General features: G+C 34.4%; 1 protein-coding gene across 1 annotated transcript; it reads left to right on the top strand.

Moving 5' to 3' along the window:
* The first annotated feature begins 441 nt into the window (after positions 1 to 441).
* Positions 442 to 26349, top strand: LOC121974499 (uncharacterized protein At3g06530-like). The gene is made up of 39 exons (XM_042525594.1): positions 442 to 880; positions 982 to 1195; positions 1282 to 1377; positions 1463 to 1580; positions 1671 to 1844; positions 2525 to 2695; positions 4056 to 4111; positions 4186 to 4275; positions 4354 to 4502; positions 4719 to 4801; positions 4903 to 5031; positions 5250 to 5324; positions 5463 to 5631; positions 6210 to 6349; positions 6443 to 6544; positions 8522 to 8702; positions 9743 to 9840; positions 9947 to 10096; positions 10232 to 10388; positions 12357 to 12514; positions 12610 to 12697; positions 12783 to 12960; positions 13342 to 13417; positions 13530 to 13703; positions 14211 to 14282; positions 14399 to 14503; positions 15255 to 15344; positions 17598 to 17806; positions 17905 to 18061; positions 18155 to 18337; positions 19184 to 19279; positions 19356 to 19423; positions 19504 to 19849; positions 22013 to 22228; positions 22378 to 23052; positions 23165 to 23571; positions 24499 to 24748; positions 25481 to 25651; positions 25986 to 26349. The coding sequence occupies exons 1-39, from the start codon at positions 736 to 738 to the stop codon at positions 26214 to 26216; spliced, it is 6447 nt and encodes a 2148-aa protein (XP_042381528.1). The 5' UTR covers positions 442 to 735; the 3' UTR covers positions 26217 to 26349.
* The last annotated feature ends 248 nt before the right edge of the window (positions 26350 to 26597 follow it).

The raw sequence follows: 26597 nt of genomic DNA, 5'->3' as shown, positions 1-26597 counted from the left end.
TTCCCTAAATTTAAAGAATCATTTATTTATCAAATCTAAATTTAGGGAATGAATAAGATAGCTGATGCAAAGGTTTTTAAGCTACACAATCCAAAATTTAAGGTAAAATATTTGGATAGAGTAATTGATGTGAATTCTCTAAATCAAAAGCCACCTAAATATCTAAATATATAAAATTATAAAATTATCCTTACTAGTCATCATAAGTTTATTTAAAATAAATTAAATAATAATAATAATGATAATAATAATAATAAATAATATATATATATATATATATATATATATATATATATATATATATATATATATATATATATATAATACATATTTTTTTTATAATTTTAAAATTAAATTTATATGTATTTTAATAAGATAATTCATTTAAATTAGAAAATAATTTAAATAATTAACTGAAGTTTTAATTAAAAACCTAACTTCGCCTGCTCTCCTCTCCCCCGCCCACGCGACGCACTCGCCGCCTGCTCCCCTCTTTCCCATCGAGCAGAGAACAGCCGACGGAGGCGTCTCCTCGCCACCGACGCCACCTCCTCGAGCACGCTCGCACCACCACGCGACTATTCCGCTGTTGCTGCCCCCCTCTTCTCCATCGAGCAATCGGAGAGCAGCCGGCGGCGGTGTCTCCTCACTGCCGGCGCCACCTCCTCGAGCACGCTCTCGTCATCGCGCGTCACCTCCGCTGTTGCTTCCCGACGCTCCGCCTCTTCCTCCGCCATGTCGAGTGTCGCCGCCGAGCTTCAGGCTATCCGCGCTGCCGCTAATGTAGCACCAGCGGCCAGGGTCCGTCCATCCGTTCTTTTTGACCATAGGACCGCTTCTGACATCGATCTCCGTAGCATTCTCCCCATTGCCCTCTCAGGTACCATCTTTTGCCTATCCCGTTGTAGGCTATATTTTGTGAACTCAAGTCGTAGGTGTTCTGTGCTCTTTCATTTATTCTGATTTGCGACTCAATGATAGGGCTGGACGTCCTTATCGAGTCAGATGCTCGCTTCAATCGATATAAAGATACTCTTTTTAGCCAGACCAGTCTCGAGTTGGACAGGGAAAAAATGGTTCCTGCCGAAGAGGCGAAGGTTAACAAATCGATATGTTCGTACCTGCAGCTGCTTTCTGGTTACTTGCAGCTCCACCCTGCATTGAAGACACTTGAATATCTCATCCGACGCTATCTGTATGTCTCTTTTGGTGTACCCATTTACTTAATTGATTGTTACGAGTTTTTCAAATTTGATCTCTTTTATTCTGTTGGAATTGCAGAGTTCATGTTTACAATATTGATGAACTTATTCTTTGTGCGCTACCTTTCCATGACACAACCACGTTCGTTCGCATTGTTCAATTGCTGGAGTTAGGGTACATATTGCATCTTTTGTTTCCCCATTGATGTGAGTTTTTATCCTATGCAATTTGAGTAATTTTTGGGGAACTTTTATTTCAGAAATAGCAAATGGATGTTTCTTGAAGGAGTAAAGGTTTCAGGTTCCCCTTTGCCAAGAAAAGTTATTGTGCAACAGTGCATTCGTGATAAGGGCCTTTTGGAGACTCTGTGCAACTATGTCTGTGCTTTATTGCTTGGACTTTTGATTTATCTACCTTGCAGTATTAGATTAGTCTTTCATTGATTTCCATACCTTATATTCTTGCAGTCATCTCCAACAAAAGAGTTTCAGCCCTCAAGGCCTGTTATTTGCTTCTCTACTGCCGTGACCATAGAGGCTTTGGGTGTAATTCCCAAGCTGGAGACAGATACAGTACAGCGAGTTTTGATGTTTGTTCTTAATGGGCTTAACCCTGCTATGAGAGGAAATCATGATCATAAAGTAAGCTATGCCCACAAATTGATCACAATTTGTAGTCCTTGTCTTACATAATTGCCATTTTTTTTCTTGGTAGTCATTGCTATTTAGATGTGATTTTCCAAAAAAGTTTCTTATCCTATCAAGTTATAAAGTTTGCATCTGCCACTTTTTTTTTCCTCTGATAATGAGGTTCTTCTGAAAATAATACACATAAGCAGGCATGTGAATCATCACAAAATCTTTTTTTAATTCTGTCACTTAAAATGAGAAAAAAAAAACACAAGAAAACATGTAGGATGTGTTGGGTTAGTAGGAAAAATGATTAAAAAAATACTAGTATTCAAGGGCAATCATGTGTAGCTTAAATAAATGATTAGACCATAGCAAAATCAGTTGAGATAGTAAGGATGTGTTAAATGAGACGAATAATTCTGTGTCTAGGTGAGTTGAAACTCCTAGAGCAGAAGGTGTAAGATGTAGAGAGAGATTAAAGATCAAAGAATACTGCAATTAATCCAATAAATAATGTTTTCATTGATTTTAATATTACCAGAGAAATAACCTCTGTCAATGAAGGATAAAATGCATGTAGCTAACCTTAAACAGTTGGGAGGTGGCCAATTTGCCATTGATGATAACGATGAATTTGTTAATGAACTATTTACTCTCACTTAAGGTTTGACTAGCTAACATTTTTACAGGCTGGTGCTCTAATGGTAATTGGTTTGCTAGCTACTAGAGCAACACTAGCCGCAAAGCTTATCCAAAGTTTGATGTCCTCCATTCTACAAATGGCTCAACATGATGCAAACAAACCCGTGGATCTTCCATGGCTTCGAACAATAATAATTGCTCTTGTTACTCTTGTGCAGGTAAAAATCTTTTATTTTTCTTTTAGTGGTTTATTATTTAACAATACATGTGTCCCAAATAAAAAGTATCTGCAACTTCTAGATATTGCTCATTTTCACACAGGGGGTTGATCACAAAATTCTGCTACTACCTAGAAAAGAAAGATTTGGTTCATTAACTCTTATTTTTCTCTTTCTGTTTCGTTTATAACTAAGATGAGCCCATCTTAACCATATATCCAGATACGGCTGTTTGTTGCTTATTTTATACTCTTCTTACTGTTATTGTCAGACCTAATCTTTACATATGTTAAACTTTCCTTCTGCTCGTTGTGCTTATTCTTTCTGTGTTTTTACTGTAATGTGATATATATATTTTTAGTTTTTTGCTTGCACAAGTTGCAGACAGTTGACATGATGGGATTGCTACATAAGTGTGGGCATATAAATGCTTTTGAACTTCTTTGAAACCTTCATCGCCAAGCTTTATTTTCTTTGCATAACTGGTGAATTGATAACCTTCATTAAAATTAATATTTTTGCATAAACTTGAGCAGTATTAAAGATATTCTCAATCCATTACTGGTGCAATACTACCTGCAGAATAAATTTAGAAACTATATTCTAGCAAATTGTTTTGTAAATATAGATGTCATGTATTACCTTTGAATATTCGATATTCGTGTTTTAGAGTCAAAAAGTCTCATCATTATTTTATCTCATGTCAATTAGTTTTTTTTTTAATGCATGGATGATATTGCTGGTTGTATTTCTGAGACTCATTTCTGTATGTTTTGATATATAAGTTTGGCGCCTCTGTTTAAGTTTATGATAATTGGAGTAGAATAACATCAGGCCTGCCTTGTGTTTTTACAATATGAGATGGAGCTCCTGCCAGACCATTTTAGTTGACAGTGTCTTATAGTTCATGTAGAGAGAAAAGTTATCTAGTCAGGTTTGGAAATTGTGATTTGAAGTCACTTTGTCGTCTGATTGCTTCATTATAGTGCTGCATGCCTTCTTTACATCTTTTCTTATTTGTTTTGTGGATTTCCTTTTGTGTGCATATACTGCTAAGCATTCAATATTGTTGAGAAACAACATTGGAGTTCAGCTGTCATCACTGCAAGCTATAGATTTGTAATTTCTCTTATCACTTATATTTATTTGTCCACTGATCTATAATTATTTTAATTTCCTTGAAATTGTTTGATGAGTTAGATAATTTTAAGGTATAACTATGTGCATAATTCATTCTTTTATTCTAAATTTACAATTTTAGCATCAATTTTTCTCCATGTTTTTGTCTTATGCACCTGTTGCACTTATATATTTTCTTGCGCTGATCCAATTTTGGCTTTACTTGGTTGCCTGTTATCAGTCACAGTCTATACTGATACTTCCGAAGAAGGCTGTTATGGTTTTACAAAAAATAAGGTAATTCGAAAAAGTTTATTGAATTTTTTAAATTCTTCAGCATCATCTTACCATCAGATTATTTCTATCGAAAGGGACTTTCCTGGAGTACTTGCAGGATTGAATAATGAGTTTAATGTCCGGAGCTTTCTCCACATTTACATAGAATCACTGGTGGAATATAGGTACCTTTTGTTTTGATTCTGTATCACTTAGCTGTCTGTGCTTTTTTATTTAAAATTTGTTCATGTGTTTTGCTCCAGTTTATATGAGGACTCTTTGCTTGAAACTCTAGAAGTTGCTGTTGAGGTTCTTCCTGTTAAGGATGTTATAGAGATTCTCGTGCCTAAGATTCTTGCAAGGTGTATGAAGTTGTTGCAGAAGGTGGACTCACCAGATCTAAATCTAGCAGGTAGGATTCATTCTCCAAGTTGTGACTTTAGAGTCTGGATGTAGGTAGTCTGTGTGGGTGCGATAATATAATTTGCACGACATCGGTGTCAGATCCTGATTCACTAGTATTCTGGCCTGTATTCAGTTGTTTACCCATGTATCTTCTAGATTGTTATGCATAACGTTCTTGTACTAATGTTTATGACATCTATACATTACTATTTTTTTGTCTCAGGTAACTGGGGAAGGAAGATTCTCATTGTGCTTGATAAGCATTATAAATGTGAATTGCGTGGAGCTATTCGAAGATTTCTTGAGGTTTCTACCTGCTGTAGTTTTCATTTCATTTCATTCATCTGGATTAATGAGTGGTTTTTTCTTCTTACTGTGTATGATTCTTTTGTTTTTTCGTTTCTTAGGATAGTAAGATGAATGTAACGGAAGAAGAAAACATTACTCAAAGGTTGTGCATGATGTTTGATGATACATTGGATAGGCCAACAGAGATATCTGACTCAAAACTATGGTTTTCGCTTGAACATCCTAAGGTATTAAATATGGAGATTAGTAGTATAATGCATATGTTTATTGGAATTTGGGTCTTTAATAATTGTTTGTTATTTTTCTCTTTTGCCAGATTTTTCAATTACTTTAAGTTTAAGATTGATCTAGTCTCTTCATTTAACTATTTGTCTCAGATGGCAACTGGTCTTTCAATCTCCAAATATAATCTTAATTGCCATTTTATTTGGTGTGCTTTTTTTAGGCTGTGGTTCGTCAGACTGCTTTGGCAAATATAGCTGCATCGGCAATGTTGAAAACCATTTCTGCCGATGAACAGGTGGTTTTCTTAGTTTTACTCTGAAGTGCTCATACTTTTTATTAAAAATTTGTACATTTGTTGGTTAGTTTGGCTGCTATATCAACATGTAAATATTTGCTTGTCCTTTTTAATCCTTTGCCTGTTTTCCCTCTCTAGAAACTTGTGAATGTACAAGATTCAATTATGCGTGCTCTACATGATGAGGATTTACATGTTGTACGGGCAGCCTTGTCTATAGACGGGATGGCCAGAATTGCAACTCCTAGTCAACTTCTTGACACATATAATGATATACTATCTAGATGCACTGATGTAATTGAGAGAGGTGAGTTGCTATTATGGATCTTGCTCTTTTATAATCATCTACCTTTTTTTGGTTTCCTTATCCTTAACTTGGGCTGCTAAGCACTTTCATAATTATGCTTCATCTGTCAATTTTATTTTGTCTGTTTCTTTGGTGCAGTGCAATTCAGAGTAAGCTGCTTTATCTTTTACTTGGTTTTTTTTTCCATCAATGTTTAAAGTACGATGTTTTTTTGTCATGTTGTTTTATTTGTAGAGGATTTTTTCTATGGATACAAATTAGGGGAAAATGAATTATGTCTAGAATTTATTTTCTATAGAACTTTAAAATGCAAATATGTTCCACACAATAATCCCTTAGTTTATATAATGGTCTTACTTGAGGGAATCACATGACTAATGGCTTACTGGGGTTCTGTTTATTAACAACTAAATTGGTTAATTCTATTTGCTGTTAACTTAAAAGTTACATAGTTGCTATGGAATTCTTAGATCTATGATATTTCTCTTTAAGTGGTTGTTATACCAGCTTGTTTGTTATACTTCTTGTTGTCTACATCCTTGCCTTCTTTAGTTTTCAATTTTTTCCCCCTTCAACAGATGCTTCCAGAACATATGTAGTATGTGATGTAGCCATATCATGCCTTGAACGCTTGGTGCAAGAATTCCAATTGGAACACATGAATTGTACTAAAGAAATTGCTAAAATGTTTTACCCTTTATTTCTTGTTCGTCCAAAGGTATAATTAAACTCTCTTGGATTTTGTTCCTGTATTCTCTACAATTCCCAATTTTGAAAGAGATAATGATTTTCCTTCTGTGATACTCCACAGACATGGAGATTGAACTTGAAAGCTTTGCAGCTAGTTAAGGAATTAAAATGGCCTTATTTTGATGCTATTGGGCAAATTATAACAGATTCTGACCACATGAAGGTAATAAACATGTCAAGAGCGAATATTTATTTGAACTGTTTGTGTTTAATTTGATAACTATTGGACTTCATATGATTCAGTATATAAGAACTTCATGCATGTTCTGCATAATCATGGGTATTTGCCTTTTGGATAGATAGAAAAGTTTCATGACACAGACAGGTGACTGGTAAAATCATGGGTAGAGCGAAGATTTCTTACAAGGAAACTATGCCTTTCTGACTATATTTTCTTTATTATTGTCGAAATTTTGTTGGGTAATGATATATCTTGAGTCTTGGATTGAATTACAAGCCAAAGGGCCTAATACACATTTTCTTTGGACGTATGCTGTATGATTGGTGATCATAGGGCACAGGGCACAGGGCACACAAGCACAAAATAATTAAAGGCGAACCACGATTTGAACTCATGACTCATGCTTTAATTTCCTTGTTATGATTTATCAGCATTTGACAAATAAGTTGGATAAATGGGTGTTGATTTGATGCAACGAGTTGAAGTCATTGGACACGTCTTACTGTTAATAATTTTACCTACTTTTCCCAATTTTCTTCCCTTTTCTTTCGGTTATGATAACTGGTAGCTCTTCTGTGAAGATTAAATTTCAGAATTAATTATATTCTTGTTATGCACATTCCTAAATACCATTAGATGGTGTCTATCTAAAGCTTAAGTTAAGTGGACAAAGTTCAATCTTTAATTTATATTCTTATACACTTCTCGCATGTGGGTAGGCTCATTTGTTTGGAGTCTTACATAAGTTAACTACTAGGCTATATGCACATGTAGATACAGAAACTTAGACTTCAAATAGGTGACCTATCTTACCATGTTAAATTTGATTTGCTGTCGACATACCCATAAACATTTCAGATATCTATTCCAATTCTATAATCTATATTTCACATTTCAAAACACAGCATCATGCTAAGACTTTTACCTTGTTGGAAAGGTGGAGTGGCTATACATTGCTAAATCTATTTGTATGGTTCTGTAGATAGTGAGCTAATAAAGGGTCATTTTGATAATGAAGAAACATATGTTTGAGATGCTCTAAATGATGGAAATGAGATAATTTCTCTGAAACCCGGAGTTAGTCTTAGTCAATTAGAGGATTTAGTTGATAATGAAGATACAGATGAAGAGATTTCATCTGCATTTTTTTCCCTTCCTTACCCTAATGATATGGAACTTCTGTTGCTCTGGGTTTGAGGAAGGAAAACCATAGGCTAAAGTTCCTAGAATACTGGTAGCCTTCTATCCCCTGAAGGTGGATGACTGCTACTGCCATCTTACAGGGCACACCTGGTTAGCAGAGTACAGAGTTTTTCTTTCTTGACTTTGCATTTTGTTTTTACAATATATTGTTTATAGGTGTTCTGACAGTATTGATTGATGTTGCACAAAGAAAGTATCTATGTTTTTCAGGTTAGTAAATCATGTATATTCCAATGCCTACTTTGCAGTTTTGTTTACAACTAGTGGGCCACATAGCCAACCAATAACTAATTGGTGGCAAGTGGACAACAAATTGTGTATGTTATTTAATTTGTCTAGCAATTCCTTGCTCTGGAAGATTCTGACATTCAACTAAAACTTCATGGCTAAGGTGGTTTTTCTTGCTTAATTAAATGTAGAAAATTTAATTGGTTGTATGACTATCCATGTTTAACTATTAATGATATGGGATTGCTGAGATAACAACTTAAAAGTTAAAACATTCTCTTGTTTGGGGAATCATCTGCTTTATCTGTTTGTATGGAAAATTCAATTGGTTGTATGACTAGCTAATAGTTATAGTTGACTGGTGATGATATTGGGTTGTGGATAACAACTTTGAGCATTGCTTCTTGAGTGCATAATCTGCTAGGTTTTTGTGCTTCCATCACCCCACCAGTCCCTTATTTCTTTCACTATACTTCTCTGGCACTTGAACAATGTTTACTTAATTGGTAAATGCATTAAATGATGCAGAGTTATCGTTCTGATCATGCTGCTTCCATCAATTTAAGAACTATTAAAGCTTTGGCTGAAGTATTTGTTGCGAGCCCTCCTGAGAAGATTGAGTGGTTGATTGAGTGCAACAGATACAATGGACTTTCTAAGAGTTTATTTTTCTTCATCATTTTGCAGGCATTGAACATTGTAAATGCAGGTATAAGTAGTTAAAATTGTTTCAGTTGTCTTGCCCGATTGGGTTTGTATTATCTAATTTCATAATTATGTGAAGCATCTATGCCATTTTCTACATTGTAGAACTGATTTTAATTCTCACCAAATTCCATGAGTTATTTGATTTTTTCTTACATGGTGTGAGTAAAGCTTCCATACTCAAAGTCTTTAAATTCTAATTTGTTCAATTTGACTGTCTTTAGAATATATCATTGTTATTGAACACGTCCATCTTAATTCTTAACCTATTTTCCCCCATTTTATTCATAGTTGATGTACTACCTCCAACTCTAGAAAATTGTTAGCTTATTTCTACCTTATTATTGTTCTTGTTTGTGGTTGCTGCCATTGTTTGTGCTTGCTGCAATTATCATTGCATTATAAAGTTTTTAATTTTAAGTGTACCGTGTATTATTCAGTCACTAGAATTCTTTTATTTTAAATACTAATGATATCTACAGCTTGGCAGTTTCTACTTTTAAAATCTTCTTGTCCATTCCAAACTTGCATTTCATGTACTGAAGCTTATATTTATCCTCTTAATTTGCATTTATCCTTTGATGCTTAAAATTCTTACTTATTTCTTTTATTCAAAGCTTTAATTGTATGCATTCAAACTTGTATCTATCCAACTTAAATCCTCTAGTATCTAAAATAGCTCAGTTTATTCTAACTAAATTCGTCTCCAATTATAATTACCTTTTGTCAGGAAGCATTTAGTACGCAGGTTTCTTCTTAACACAATTAATAAGTTCCTCATCTTAGAGAGGAACCATGTATTAACACTACACACTATGTTTCGTATCTAGGCTTATACTCTTATCTTTCTTTTTTTTCTCCAAATTTTTTTACCTTTACTACCCAAGGAAACAATTTTATTTTTTTTATATTTTATAATGTTGCCCAAGTTTGCTTGGATATCTAATTTATTCAACTTAGATTCAATTAATATGGCAGCGCCACATTAGCTTTTATACTTTCATATTCCAAAATTTTACTTTCGTTAACTGTTTCATTCTCTAGAGTCTGGCTGCCCTATGAAGATATATAGGACTTGTTTTTATGCGCTAAAAAAAGAGTGGCATGAAATTGAACAGTCAGGAGGTCCTACTTTCGAAGAGGTATGCCTCTGGCTCTAATGTTCTGTATACCCGTTATACTGGTAATTTTGTTATATCTTATGGAACTAAATGATTATGAGTGTTTTTTTAAATAAATTTCTTGCAGTTCAATTTACACAGAAGTGATGACTATTATATTGAATTAGCTAACCAGCTCTTTACTGCTGATGTTGGAATACTTAATCGAAATCTCCTACTTTGCATTTTCTGGAGTCTACTAAGATCATTCAATGAAGCAGCTAACCATAATAAATTAGTAAGTGGCTTAAGGGAACTTCCACATTTTGTAATAGGGGCAACAGAAGCAATTTTCCTCACGAAAAGTGTAGATTTTAACTTTGATTTCTTTATCTCATACACGTTTCTGAACTATTATTCCTTTGAAATACAGGAAAATAGCTCCGAGAGTTTCAACATAATGGATGAACTGTTTCTCTTCTTTGTGACATCATATCATAAGAAACTCTTCGGTGATCATCTGAAATTTTTATTGGTTAACTGTTGCAAAGTGCCTTTTGAGTTTCTATCAAAATATTTTGCTGAAGAAGGTTCGTGTTGATAATGTTCTGCCCATAGATTCACTTGATTGTATTGCAGTGAAAATGTTGTATTGTTTTCATGTTTGATGGCCTTTTCCCTCCATATTTTACTTGAGATGAAATTGTTATCAGTTAATAAAAAGAAATACAAATCAGAACATCAAAGAATCGACTTTTTAGCAAATGCATATGGTAGGGTCATTATTTTGGCAATCATTTCTGTTCTAAGCTTCCATAAGAGTATGTGCGTGGTAAGGTCATCATTTAGTGCATATATTTTTAGCAAGTGCATATGCAGTGCTTACAAAAAAAATTTACATTATTCAATTTCTAAAGAAAAATAATAAGTCCATCAAAATAATTTGCTCATACTCCATGGGAATAGTATAGTATCCGAGTTCCTTGCTTTTTTATAAAAAAATCTTAATCATAAAATAACTATTTGTTATGTTTATCACGGAAGGGGAGCCTAAGCACAACGGTAAAGTTGTTGCTTTGTGACCTAAAGGTCACGGGTTCGAATCTTGGAAACAATCTCTTGCAAAAAGCAGGGTAAGGCTGCGTACAATGGATTCTTCTTCGGGACTCTGCATGGCGGGAGCTTCGTGCACCAGGCTGCCCTATGTTTCACATTTTTTTTGAATTATGAGAGTTTCTATTTTCATTTTGTTTATTCTTTATACTTTGATTAAACATAATGTGAGCTAACCTTGTATTCTATTTTCTTCTCTACTCTATTTTCTTGTGATAATAAATTTTGGTGACCTAATTCAACAATTCCCTTTTCCCTTTGTCTTCTTGATATCTGTAAACTTCTTGTCATATTTAGTGAGCTACTGAGGAGAAAATCTTGATTCCACTAGTACATACATCATAAGAAGAATGATCTAATGTTTCGGCTATATAAGAATTTGAAAGTTGAGAGTTCTATAGTTTTATTTTATTGAATTATCGTTAAATTATTGTGTCTAAGTATATTTTGATAAGAGAGAGCAAGTATAGAACTGTAGGTTGTTGGGGAGTCTAGAGATTATTGCCATATAATGTATGATATGCTAGTGCAGATCCCATCTTGTCTTATGATTTGGCATTAATCTATTTCCCGGCATCCAGTAATGAATGCAATATTTGGAATGGCGATTCAGTAATATTGAAACTCAAAAGGGTAAATAATCTTTGGAAGAGGTTGAAACTTGAGAGGGCAAACTCTAAATGGCTTTGACTGTTTCTAGTCAATCATGAATGTGAATATCATATGAATAATCAAAAGTTGAAAGAAGGTTGATAATAGTGATCAGAAAAGAATTAGATTTTACAGAGAGAAATGATCAATTAATTTTATTTTTTGGTTAATATAGCTTTTTTTTACTCAACTTATCCCTTCTGCATGTTGAAATTCTCTTATTGCTGGATCCATATGACCATAACTACTATGAATATGTCACGGATGAGTTAACCATGTTTATAACTTGCTAACCATATTATTGTACTTGGAAAATAACATCTAATATTATAATCATATTAAATTGCAATTACTTTAAGATGGATTCTGATCTCCTTCACCTTCTTGTCTATGAGGATCAAGTTTAAGTGATTAGGAGCTTTTTGATGTCTTTCCTTACTGTCGTATTCATTATCATCTAAACACATCAAACACTTGGCTTATTTAGTTGATAAAATTGTAGCGTCCATAGCTAACTAAACTTCTTTGTATAGTTGAATTGTTGAAATGAAAGAGCATTTTACTCAGTATTCTCATAATGAAATATAAAATAGTCACATTCTGATGAATCTATGATGAGATTCCTCTTATTTTAACATTAATCCTTAGGGGATTGAATTTTTATAATGTATATTTGTCTGCATAGCTCAATTTTCCTATTTCACTAGCAACATGATTGCTGACTCTTCGCTTATGCGTCATGCCTATGTTGAACCTTTTGTGAACTGAAAAATTGATGGAAGTTCTGCTTGTAGGCTACAGTAAGGAAGTTCAAATTCAGAGTCTGCAGTTGTTTGAGACGATTTGCTCGATATTTGCATCAGCTGAGAGAACCAACTCAGATGAGAATAATTATTTACAGCCTTTAGCTGAATTTCCTTCTCTTCTTGTTCCACTTGCTAATCATGATAAGGTTTGATTTACTATTTAAATATAAGATTATTCTTGCCTATTTTTGTTGCGTTGCTTCTCTATGTGTTAATAGTAATAGAATATAATAACTTGTAGGATGTACGGACAGCTGCACTTCATTGCATTGAAGAGTTCTACAAGATGTATGGTAGTGGTAGAATTGATGCTTCTCAACCTAAAAAAGGTATTTGCCAGATCGTGTAAGTTTCATTTATAACTTAACATATTAATGCAATTATTTACTTGAATTGATGCTTTTTTATTTGCAGGGAATGGTATCTTTCTCTCTATGAGCTTATCACTTCCAACTTTCTGGGATTTTTTGGAGGCTTTGGTAAATGAGAAGACATTGATGTCCTTGGACATCAATTTTCTTCATTCGTATTTGAAGTCAATGTTGAGTTCTTCAAGCAATGATCTCTTAGCTCCTAATAGCAGTCAAAAGAGGTATTCCACTACGTTTTAAATATTAAACTGTCAGCTGTGGAAGTGTGATTTCGGTCAATTTCATTCGTGCCTTGTTTGTGCAGTTATTTGTGGGTGTTAGCTACTTTATTGTTTTGGCATTCTTTTTCATATACTTCTTGAACTGTATTGATGCCCTTTGTATCTATATTCAAAATTGTGTATTTTTTGGCATACTAATTTTATTTTATTTTATGTATTCCGTATATTTAATACTTATATCTTGTGCCTTTTTTTTCTTGTGGTTATTTTAGCTGCTTACAAGGAAATGTCTTTTATCTTGTGCATGTGCCTTTTGGTGTTATATTCTGGAGGATTCATTGATTGGTTGATTGCCTTTTCCATATATATAAATTCTTTCAGATTTGGTCCAGCAGAAAAAGATGCTATATTGCTCTATATTTTCCAGTCTGCACTTAAAGGATCCTCGTATAGAAAGGTTTGTTTTACCATGGCAATCAATCCCCCCTCCCCTCCCAACGTATATTTTCATTTTTTTCTCATAGTCGTATATTGAATGAACGCTCATTAATTGTGTGCCTTTTTTGCAGCTAATGATATTATCATTATTCAAAGGAATGGGAGCATCATTACTGTCTGTCGGAGCGGTTAAATCTTTACTATTTGAGCTCATGGAAAAATATAGTCAGCATGACTCTGGGGCTCATTCATTGCAAAAAACGCTTTCCAAGAATGAAATTCAGTTATTATGCTTGCTTTTAGAGGTATCTAGCTTGTTCTTATTTGTAATATCTTCTGTATTCACATTCAGATCTTTTTGCTACTTTAGTATCCAGCTTTTTTAAGCATATGCTTTATCCAGCTGTGAAAGTGCTCACTATGCTCCTTTCTCCCTTTTAATGTTTTCTGAACCCATACATATCATGTAAAGGTGTGCACTCTTTTTTGACATAACCTTTGCAAAGCCATATTGCGTACGATTGTACATGACTAGCCTTAAGAAATATGATGATTATCTCCATTTGTAGGTACTCTGATTAGTGGCATGCAAGTTAAAAAATAGTTTTCATATATTAAAAAAGTATGTTGTCTAATTAGCAGTAATTCTTTTACCCTTTTAAACCATATTCCCGTCCTCTTCCATTATGTTCTTTTCTTTCTCCTGTTTGTTCACTTGCACTCAGTAGGAAGAATACTTCCTTATGGTCTTTTTATTATTTAGCATGTTCTCTTGTAAATTTCAATAATATTATTTCTTTCTGAATCCTCAGATTTGCTCCCCTTTATCAAGTTCTATATATCTTGATTCAGACATCATAGATTACCTACTGAGAGCCTTACGAGTAAGTTGCAAATTAATTTGGTTTTTGGTTAATATACATGTTAACATTTTCTCATCTAGTAGAAATTCTCTCAAGTTTACTGTATTCTTTCATCTTAAAATGTATTTTTGATTCAGATGGATGATTTAGCATCAGGTGATCCAGCTGTTTTGGCTCCTTGTTTAATGGTTCTTCGGATGTTAACTTCAACTTTTTATGAAAATTTGAAGAGAGAGCTACAGGTTGGAATTCTATTACCATTCTGCAAACTTATTTAGAGTAATAGTTGCACATTGTTGAGGTTTCATTCATTTCATGTAGATATTAGTTGAAGCAATTGTTACTTATCACTTGTGGTCTGCAAATCTCAAAATTTTTCTAATAGTCATATATATACATTTTTAAAGCTGTTATACTTACATTTCTCAGAAGATGTGTAGGTTATCAAAAATCTGTTTTTCTGGTTACCAATTCCAAAGGTTGCCAGAATAAGATTTATTCTTTTTTATGGAGCTTTTTCTCATTCTTGTTATCCAGCCATTCTTATATGACAACAATTTAATAATTGTGTTTTTTTAAATAAATGTTCCTAATATGTTATGATGATTTTCCTGGTGTTAGTCTATTCTCTATGTTTCATCTTCTAAAAACTGCATAATTGTTGAGCAACTTAGCATTATTTTCTTGTCTTTCTCTGTCATCAACTCATGAATGATATTGTATACTTAACATCTTTTTATTTTGATGGTTAGCCAGCTGAATGCTTAATTCTATGGTGCATGCCTTCTGTTTGGACATTCTGAATGCCTTCTGAATGCTTAATTTCTTTCACAGACAGCTTTGCTGTTACAGTTTAATTTATCTTTAGAGTTTAGATTATTAGAGATTATAAGTTATTGAGTGAGTGATCACTATTTTGTTGTTTTATTGTGTCTAGTACTCTAGCTGTTATGTGGTTTGATGTGATAATAATGTATGATTGCCGCTTCACAGGATGAGCTCTTATGGAACCTGGTTATTTTATTCCGGAGCGATAATGGCGATTTGCGAAATGCGAGTAGAGATGCTCTTCTGCGGTTAAATGTATGACCTGCCACTTCATACACAGGCTCATTTTTAGCTTATTCCTTTTTTTTTTACTATGTGACTTCTTTTATCTCCTTTTCAATAGATAGATTTTGCTTTAAATTGTCGCTTACATATAATATTGAAGTTGATAATTCTTTTGCTACGTTAGGGTCATGTAGTCGGAGCATGCTCATATTAGCTGAAACCATGAAATCCTCTTCTGTTAACAGTGTGAATTTTTATTTCAATTGCAATCTGAGGTATATGCGTAGTAGACTCCTGAGTCCTGAATGCTATGAAATCCTGCAAAGTGCTTTGGCTTCTTTTCAATTTTGTTCAATTGGAAAATGAGATATTGCAAGTTTTATACATCTAAGAAATTGTGTGAAATTTTTAGATTCATCAATTATTAGTTGTTACTATTTATGTAACTAATTATTAATTAGGATTCATCTTTCTATCAGAATTCCAAATAACCCTGTATATATATGTGTGTGTGTGTTTATTATTGATAAATAGACGATATTACAACTTAAGCTGGTTTGAATATACTATAAAGACCAATTTGTTATGAATGTGGAGGGAGGATATCTATGTGGAGTGACACACGTGGAGGGAAGATACATCCTGCTTGAGATGTTTGTGGAATGCCATACACAAAGGATTGATATGATTCCCGATTCATTTCTATGGAATGATACATGTGGAGAGACGATGACTAGTTCCCATGAACTGATGTATGCATAGAGAAGACTACTAATCTAACTTGAGATCCATGGAATGATTCATGTGAAGAAAAGAAGACTAATTCAATTTAAGTCTTGCTAAATGATGGACACGGAGAAACATTTGCCGACTTCAGATCTCGGAATGAGGCAACCAGAAATGCTAGGCACAATAGATTGAGATTCTTGGAAAGATGCAAGCGGAGAGAGGAGGAAGGCTATCAATTCGATGATCCAAGAAACGACTGCACTGGCTGTGGCTGTGATATGAGAAGGCAGTGTAGGGAGCTTGTACGGAGGACGCACATGGTTGGTGTGATCACATGAAGGGCGCACATGGCGAGTGTGGCCAATGGGTGCACTCTCAAACAGGATGTGTGCACAGAGGGAACTCTAACAAAGGTTGTACACTGATCCAACAAAGGGAAAGCAGCACATATCGGTTTGGGGAAGATGTTGAGGAGTTGGCACACCTTGTGCAAAGAAGATTGAAGCTGAGAGACTTGGATGTTCGATGTAGGAGAGAGGAGGGCTATGACTCCTTGTTGGGGAAACTTAGGGTTCCTCTTCTCAAAACCCCAGCTAGCACAGTCTTTATATGTATTATTGATGAATAAAATATATTACAAATAAATACTTATTCATACCATCCCCATGGATAAAAACACCATACTAACCACATGCTACTGTTGTAAATTTGCATGTAGATTACTTAAAATACTTACAAGCTAGATGCTATTAAATGTTCATAGACTTGTTTGATGTTAGAATAGTTTCCTTATTAGCTAGGCTTACTAATTCTATATTCTAATCAGGTCCCTTCTGTTCAATTGTGATTATGTTCCAAGTGATTCCTCTTAATTCGGTGTCATGTACCAACTTATTGATAGAACTGACTATTAACTTGCTAGGCTTACCTGCTGCCCAAATGCTTAAGCCCTGAGTTAGTAAGGTCTAGAATTAAATGTCATGACATGCTTAGAATGAAAATGGACCCACTAACTTGTTAGGCTCAACCATTAGCTCAAATGTTTGAGTTCAAGTTAACACTATCATCTAAGCTTATAAACTCTCTTTATTAGACAACTTCAGTTGGGACTGAACTAGAGTGCCATGATTGGTATCAAAACCTTCATAATCCCTCTTCACTCTTTTCATTTCTGTTCTACATCACCTTCTCTTTGCGCACATTACCTTTTCTCCTATCCATAACTGCCTGCAATACAAAAACATCTATTGTGCCACTGCCTTCTTCCTTTGCCATGCAATGTTGCTTCTGCATGAACAAAAGCAGCATTCTCATGTTCCACCCACAACAAAAGGATATCTTACCTCTTCTTCTCTGCAGAATTTTGTCTCCTCTTCATTCTCTCCAGATACACATTATTTTGTGTTACAATTTTTTTTACCAGCAGTTGCACTTGAAGGTTAAACTGAAATTAGGTCAATTAACTACTGGAGTTGGGCAATTCAGTTAATTGTTTATGTTGGAATATTTAATTACTATTATATTTTACAAGTTACTAAGCCTTTTTTTTGGCAGATTAATTGCTCTTCCATAGTTTCATTACTCGAATCAATTCATCTCCAAGATCATAAGCTTGTGCCATCAAAAAGATTTAAGAGGAATAAGCATCCAACTGAGCATGCTTCTTCTCTTCATCAAGCTGCATTATCTACACAAGAATCAAGACTTTCTGTTCTTATCTCATTACTGGACATCTTGCTTCTGAAAAAAAACTTGAATGAAAGGTTTGTGATGATGATCCAATATCCTTGTGTCTGTTTACTTTTTATTTTATTTATTAAAATGTTTGAGCCTGATTAACAAATTGCATTCACATTTGTAGGCCTTCTCTAGTAAAATCTCTTTTCACGATATTAGAGGAACTCTTTTATGATAATTGGTGCGATGATGTCACTACTTCTGTTTACCAAGCTCGTCATGCAATATTAATAGTTCTTAAGGATATTACTGATTCCTTGTTGTCAAATCTTCCTCTTGCTGTAAGTGTTTCTAAATTCATGAAAATTTAAGCATCTAAACTCACCCATTTTTATTCCGGAAGATCTTAATATATGCATATATTTCTTTTGCAGGATTATACATTTACCCATGTCAATATAGGCCTTTTAGTTCAAATTGCAAGATCTACTATAGATGTCACAACCCGTAACCATGTATTCTTATTGTTATCTTCTATCACAAAGGTCTCATCTGGGTGGATCTCAGAACACATTTCTGATGTATTTGCTGTGATTGGGGAATCTGCATTAAAACAGGTTGGCATTTTTTAGATAAAAGTTAGCATCATTATCAGGACACTTCAATTTTGTTGGATTAATTTTGTCAAAAGTCCCTTCAATAACTTGTCGGTTTCCTCCCTATTTAATGTTGCAGTCTTCATATTATGCCTATACAATCTAAATACATTCTTTCTCTTCCTTCTTGTCTACAGGTGCACTTTTCTATGTCTTTTAAAAATCTTTAGATAAATATAATTTAGTAACTTGAATTATTGAACAAAGAAATGTAACTATCCTATTTATTTTATTTTTTCACAAAAAGGTTCTCTTTGTTTACTTGTAGCTTTAGTTAAGAGGAGACAGTTTATTTAAATAAAAATAATGGTGATAAGAAGAGAACACTATGAGCATTTTCTAATTCTTTGAAGACCATATTCATTGAAAAATGTTAATAAATAACCACTAGTTATTAAAACATACAGCCATAGCCTCAAGCTCAAAGAGCAATTTAGGGCATCTTTAAAACTTATGCCTTGGTTTATGTGGAGAAGCTTCTTGAGTCTACACTAGTTATCTTAAAATACCTGACACAACCACAGCTTGGTACTTCTAGAACAAGGGTTAATTAATAGACTTGTGGAAATGAAATCCCATTAATTAGTTACTTTATTTTACTGGACTGTTTTTTTGCATGCTCTATTGAATTTTTAGTTGCAAGTCAACATGAATCCTTCTTATTGGTGTTTATGCTGGAACCTCATAAATGATTTCCAGCAGTGAATTTCATGCTCATTTCCTATATGTTCTAGTTATATAGAATAGTGCCATTGGATCTTTCTGCAAATATTAACAATTTGTTTAAATTTCTTACCTATGTAAAAGAATGATAGCCACTCACAACATGTTCTTGAAGATCTCATATCTACTATGGTGCCTTGCTGGATGTCGAAGGCCAAAAGTATGGATAAGTTGCTACAGGTACTAGGTCTATGCCTACCAAATGTCCTCTTCCTCTTCTTCTTCTTATTATTTTTCATGAAGTAATTTTTTCCAGATATTTATAAGAGCTCTTCCAGAGTTTGCTGAACCCCGACGCTTGACTCTGATGGTGTATCTTCTGAGGTTTGTCACTAATTGAAACATCTTTCTTTCATTTAACCATCTTATTTATTATCTTTTCTCATGTATTGACCTGCTAGCAGAGTCTTACAAGAAGAGCGCAGCTTAGGCATTCTTATTTTCCATCTATTCCATTCATTGGTACTGCGGCTTACTAAGATTCCTGAATCTCGAAGGAATTTGAATGATTTCTTTTCTGTTGCTACCCTTAGTGAGTGGGAATACTCCTTTGCAGTAGAAATCTGCAGTCAGTACTCCTGCCAGATATGGTTTCCTTGTTTAGTAAAGCTTTTCAAACAACTTGGAGCACACAATGAAGAAGAATTTCTCTTTCAGTTACATTTGATAATGCAGTTTACTTTGCTTAAACTGCAAGATCCTAAATTACTCTTTGATCTTGAGGCTCTGGAAGATGTTGGATATCTTCAGGTACATTTCACACATTATTAACCTTTTATATGACCTTGGTAATAATCTAGCACGCCAGCAGTGCATTGGCACTAATGTTTTCAGTAAATGACTATTGCTCGTGCTGTTAATGTTTTATACAGCAGGCTGCCCAAAATTTTCATACATGGATATTCTCATGTAGGGTATGCTGTAAAGGTTATATTATTTGTTTCCAAGCATCGAGATTCTTTTACCAGTACATGCTCCTATGTATATAAATAGGCTTTCATCATTTTGTTGTGCATTGAGGCTAGTAAGGCTTCCAAAATTTCGTTTTACATTGTGGTTACTTTTAGATGTTCAAGTTCTTATTGGTGATTCCTGACATCTGTTTCTCCATATTTTTTTTTATCATCTTTTGTGCAACTGATTGTTTGTAGTATTCTATTGTCTTTTGCTTCTTAATATGTTGTGAAGGTGCACTGAGCTATATTGGCACAGTGCAGTTCTCCCATCTTCTGTAATTCCACTCCTACAATCACAACCCTTTTTGGTATTACAAATATTAAACAAATATATGTGTTTGTATATATTATCTAAAATAGGCACTAGGATATGTGTTCCTTTTTACAAATACTAAGATTAGTCATCTTGTTCACTTGGGGCTTTGTTTTCTGAGATATATCATTTCAATATCATCTGACATCCTAACATTGTCCTAAGTCCTTTGAAATCCCCATTCCTTTTCTCCTTTTCACTGGATTCCTCCTCATCTATAACTTTTACCAAGTAAGTATCTTCAATAAGAGTTCTACCTTTCCTTTTGTCATGGTTCTACAATATGAGTTTGATTCCATGGTCAATACTTTGCCCTTTGCTATTGATGATTAGGATGCTCATGTGCTTGGGATGGGGGCTAAATTATAGGTGGAGTGCATTAGGAGGAAAGGCTCAAGACATTTTCCAAGATTAGGATGTCTGTGTTGCTGTAATGGAGGTTGTGACTGAGTTAAGAAGCAGAGCCATTTGTGAGGAAAGGCTAGCGACATTTTCCACTTGATTTGTTTTGTTGTCCTCTTCTTCCTTGGTTCTTTGGCATCCTCATCCTTCTAGGAAACACAGTCACTTATAGGTGATTGACCACTTTTGTACCACTCAAAATGCAAGTTAAATCGAATTCTGTCACAACCACTCTACGAGGTTGTTTGTTCTGAACAAAGTGTATGCTACAACTGATGCTCCGCCTCAAACTGCAGCTTAGGCAGCTTCACTAGGCAATTAGTTTGAAATCCTTTAACTTTCCACGGAATCTCCTTCTCTTGATAAGGTGCTATGCCTTATTTCATTGAACCCAACAGGAGCTGCAGTTGCTTACTTCTCATTAACAATTGTCTTAAACCCTCTTAGGGTAATCTATTGAAATATTTCCTCATACTTCCTCAGTCGTAGTTCAATTTAATCTAAGATGCAAACTTTCATAAATATAAATTCTGTATAAGTTTTATATTATTGGGTGTTCTTATATACTAACTTGATTGCCAAGCTTTCATTGAAATTTCTAAGAACCTTACAGAAATAACCTACAATCATTTGAGTTGATCTTAGAAATCTGTGAAGTGTGTTGAGCATTACACATACAAAAAATCCTGTCGTTCTGATCGGAGATGGAAAATCTAACACAGAAAGAAATGTGAAACCTTGCTAACATGTCTTGGAAGTCCATTATAAGGTCAATTCTTCATAGTTCATAGCATAACTTCTCGAAATTGATATCAATTTTTGTGATGCCAATTTCTTGTACAATTTGATCAAATCTATAAAATTTTCATTACCATATGCCACACATAACATTTAAATCAAAACATTAATTACTAGATAATAAATTGCATGCAAATGCAACTATAATGTCATGATGTTTCAATTTACTTTTGCAACATAATTATTCTTTTTAGCCCTGGCCAACCACCATACATCATATAGGTTCCATTGTTTGAACAATTGGATTGATATTCAACATTGCCCTTCTTCTTGTCTAAGATTGGATAATCTTGTACTATACTGGAGTTTGGATGCCTTCTTTATGCTTCTGGATTGTGGAAACTATTGGTTACACTTTTTGGTAGAGAAATGAACGCTACTTTTGTATGTAAATTGTGCTTTATACTTCCACATGCTATCTCAGCCTGCAATGTACTTTTACAGACGACACTTGGAGCACTAATGCAGGAGGTTGTATTGCACTTGCAACATATCAGAGACAAGAGGAAAATGAATAACATTGCTTCAGATAGGATAAAGGGGCTAAAAAGGTCTGCAGACAAAATATTAAATCTCACTGCAAATTGGATGGCTCCATCTACTTACTTTACAAGCATCACTAAGTTATTGGAAAACACAGATAACAACGTGAAAAAGCAGGTAAATTTGTTGCTTAACTTTATGTTTTGGGCTTCTTTTATTAGTCATGGAAAATATGGTATGTGACATTTGATTTTGACTGTAGCTTGTAGTTTTTCTAATATTTTGTTATCTTTTAATGGTTTTCTAATTTTATTTTGACTTCATAGACACTGGGGCTTTTATGTGAGATAGTGAAGAACCAAAATTCTGTTCTGAAGAAAAGGAAAGCAAAACAATCACAGCTTAGCCTCCCGCCAGTTATTGGTGAAGATGTCAAACCATTCTTTGACAACTTGTGTTCAAAAATAGTCCAGTTGATTGATGGTGATCTAGATACTTCAGACACCAGAGTGAAGCTAGCAGCAGTTTCTTCAGTAGAGGCATTATGTAAGAAATATCCGGCCGAAAATACAGTATTTGAAACATGCCTTGCAACTATTGTGAAGTACATTGGTTTTGATGACTTGGCTCTCTCTTCTGTATGCATACAAGCTGCTGGGATTCTAGTTAGTGTTCTTGGGTCAAAAGCATTGCCTCAACTACCTCTTATTATGAAGAATATAATGAAACAATCTCATGGAATTTTAAGCTGCCTCATTATGGAAGATGAAAATACACACAAAATGGCACTTGGTGGGGATTCTGATAAGAAGTCATCTATGTTACTTTCTGTCCTCAATGCCTTAGAGGCAGTTATAAATGAACTTGGGGGGGCTTTGAATCCATATCTCAATGATATCTTAGATCTTATAGTACTTCGTCCAGTATATGCTCTCAGTGTAGATTCGAAGATAAAGATGAAAGCTGATGCTGTGAGAAAGCTGTTCGTGGTCACAGTTCCTGTAAGTTTTTGCTCTAACTACATGGTTGCTCGTGAGTTGTAATTATTTCTTTGAAATCTTGGAAGTTTTTGTCTATGTGCTTGTACTCAATTCATATTGTTAATCTTTGCAGGCCCGACTTGTTATCAAACCTCTGCTACAAATATACTCTAGTGCTCTTGAATGTGGTGAATGGAGCCTGTCGTTGGTCTTTGGTATGCTTTCTGACATGATTAGTTCAATGGATATGCCAGCTATAGGAAAATATCATGTGAAGATATATGAACATTGCTTGGTAGCACTTGATCTTCGACGTCAACTCCCAAAGTCAATTAAGAACATAAACATGGTGGAACAAAGTGTAATTCAAGCAATGATCAAGCTTTCCATGAAACTTACTGAGCCGATGTTTAGCCCTCTTTTCTTCCAAAGTCTTGAGTGGGCAGATTTGAAACTTGAATGTGATTTGGTTAAAACTGGAAGTTTGAACCGAAATATTTCCTTCTACTATTTGGTCAATGAGCTTTTGACACATCAACGGTGGGTATTACACTAATCATCAATGTTCAGAATTTTTAGTGTGCTAACCATTTGTTGAATTGCAACATCGTGCTATATTTGAAGATTTGCAATACTGTCTTGTGTTTATTCTACATTATGCATTCTGGCATGGGATTGAGAATGGATGGTGGCTAGTGAAGGATCTTTTGGATTTCTATGCAATCATTACATGTCCGTTGAACTGTTTGGAGTGTTGGGATGTTGGGAATCAATACATACTAAAAGTTAATATATCAGTAGTGGGAATGCTAAGATGCATGTTTGGAATTACTTGGAAAGAGACAACAACAAGAACAACAATCAAATCTTTATCCCATTAAAGTATGATTGGCTATATGAATTCTTCTACGCCATTGTACTTAATCCCCTATTATATTCTCATCTATATTTAATTATTTGGAAAGAGAAAATTAAAATACTAGTCAGCGGGCAATTAGGTGTAGCTCTAGTTTATTTTAAAATTAATAAATAGGTTAAATATCAGGGTCATATAGTTAATGAGTTGAATTGTTTAGAGTGGAAGGTTTAAAGGGGTAGAGGGTGTTCAAATAAGAAGTTAGTTAATGACATAACAATAATTTAACTAATTTGAATATTTCTTGTTATTTAGCCTTGAACCTTGAACAGAGCTTAATAGATGCATATGATCTGTCTAGCTAACCATCATTGACCTAGAGTATTCAAATTTATTGAACCAATTCCTATAATCAACAATCATATGGTTCAAATTCTATTGTTTAAATATTGAACAATGGTCTTACAACTTGTGATGAGATGAATAATTGCAGGATTTGAATAACTTTAGCTTTTGCAATGGACTTTCGATGTCTTATTGTTATTTAAGCTCCTAGAGGAGACATTTTGTTTTTTAGGTGATGTTAACAATAGCATGTCTTGTTTATGCAGATCAATTTTTGTGCCATATTTTAAGCATTTGCTAGGTGGTTGTGTACGATGTCTAACTGATACTCAAGATGTAGATGCACCTTTGGTTAAAAAAAGGAAGATGGCAAATGGTGCAGGTGCTGTCGTGTCCACATATGATGAATTTCTGTCACTTGAGCAATGGCATCTAAAAGCAGTAATTTTGAAATCACTGTACAAGTGCTTTCTCTATGATACCAATCAGAAACTTTTGGATTCAACCAACTTTCAGGTTATTTTCTCATCTCTTGAAATATCTATTGTTCTGTAATTGATCATTTTATTTTGCATACAAATAGTCTCTGTTTAGTTTCTCTCTCACACATAATCCGACCCACCTAGTGGGATAAGGGCTTGGTTTTCGTTGTTGTTTTCTCTCTCACATACATAACTCTGTAGTACTAGGACAGCCATTCATTTTACTAGCAAAAGCTTTGAGACTCAGAATGCAATTTGCATTCTACCATAAGTTCTAAATGTAAACTAGAAATCCATTTGGAACAATATAAATGCTTCAATATCTGTTTTATATACATGTGCTTGAGATAAGGATCTCTTGTGCCAAAGAGAGAAACTTGCTGAAAGCCATTTGGAACATGGGTATGGTTCATATCTCATCTCGCTACCCTGTGAATTATCTTCCATTGTAATTGTTGCTGAATAACTACAGAACAATAAGCATATTTCCATTTAGCTGTATCGTTCATTTCTCTCTATGAAGCTCTACAGTATGTCTATGTGTATTATGTACTTGTATGTTTCTGAGTAAACTCATTTTTGCCACTCTACAAAACAAATGTGATGATTTATCTCTAGAGATTCCTTGGGTATTTGTATCTGAAACCACTCATCTTTAAATGGATTTTTTTTTTTGTTCAATCTCTTATTCTCATCATGTTTCCATTCTTATATCATCTATCCGGCATGTTAGTTTTGGTGTTCATATTTAAATCTTCTGTATTAGGTGCTTCTGAAGCCCATCACCTGCCAACTTGTAGTTGAACCTCCAAAGCTTCTTGAGCAACACTTGCAAGTACCTACGGTTGATGAAGTTGATGAATCACTTGTTATGTGCCTTGGTCAGATGGCTGTCACAGCTCACTCTGATGTTCTTTTGAAGCCACTGAACCATGAAGTGAGTATAAGGTTCTTCCATGTTGACCTATTATAATACGCAAAGTATTAATAATCTGAGCATCATATGATAATAATCCTGATTCTTAATGGGTTCTTTCTTGAATCCTCAACATGTTATGATGCAGGATCTAACCAATTTATGAGGCCTGAGTTATAAAACTTTTATGTAGAAAGCAAATAGAAGTTGGATTATATATCATGCTTACTTTGTTAAAATCATCATTTATTTTATGGGTATACCATGGCATTATAATTTTCAATTCATACACTAGAATTTAGGTACCTACATTAGGATGGCAGTTTATGATGCCATTTTTCTTTTATTTGTAAAGGTGCTGATGCAGACGAGAAGCGAGAAGACTCGTCCGAAGATACTAGGTCTCCGAATTGTGAAGTATTTGGTAGAACGTTTGAAAGAAGAATACCTCGTCTTGCTGCCTGAGACCATCCCATTTCTGGGAGAACTACTTGAGGATGTTGAGCTACCCGTTAAAACGCTGGCTCAACAAATTCTGAAGGAAATGGAGACGCTCAGCGGCGAAAGCCTTCAGCAATACTTGTAGCGTGACAACAGACTTCCCAATTTTGTTTCGATTTTGTTCCTGTAACTTTCTTTAGGGCTCCAATGGTGCCATGGTAGTTTTGTATCAATTATGTAATTTACCATAAGTTTAAATTCCCAGTTCTTTATTCTTTCGGTCTGCTTGGTTTTTGAAATGGTTGAGCAATTCAGCATCTCACATGGTCTATTCAATTCACATGGCTCTTCTACTCAAACTATCCTGTTAGACACTTGTTAGTTTGCTTTGTTTGTGTTTGATGCGGTGATGATAAGGGGTCCTACCCCATCGTCATGGTAGAGGTCAAAAGAAGTCAAAGTCACGACGTTCAATGGGGGATGTTATCGGCCGATCGAGCGAATCACACTCTGACTTGGGATTAAG

The sequence above is a fragment of the Zingiber officinale genome, chromosome 4B (assembly GCF_018446385.1).
Source record: "Zingiber officinale cultivar Zhangliang chromosome 4B, Zo_v1.1, whole genome shotgun sequence".
NCBI lineage: Eukaryota > Viridiplantae > Streptophyta > Magnoliopsida > Zingiberales > Zingiberaceae > Zingiber > Zingiber officinale.
The sequence above is the reverse complement of the archived record's forward strand: the minus strand, read 5'-3'. Positions and strand labels throughout refer to the sequence as shown.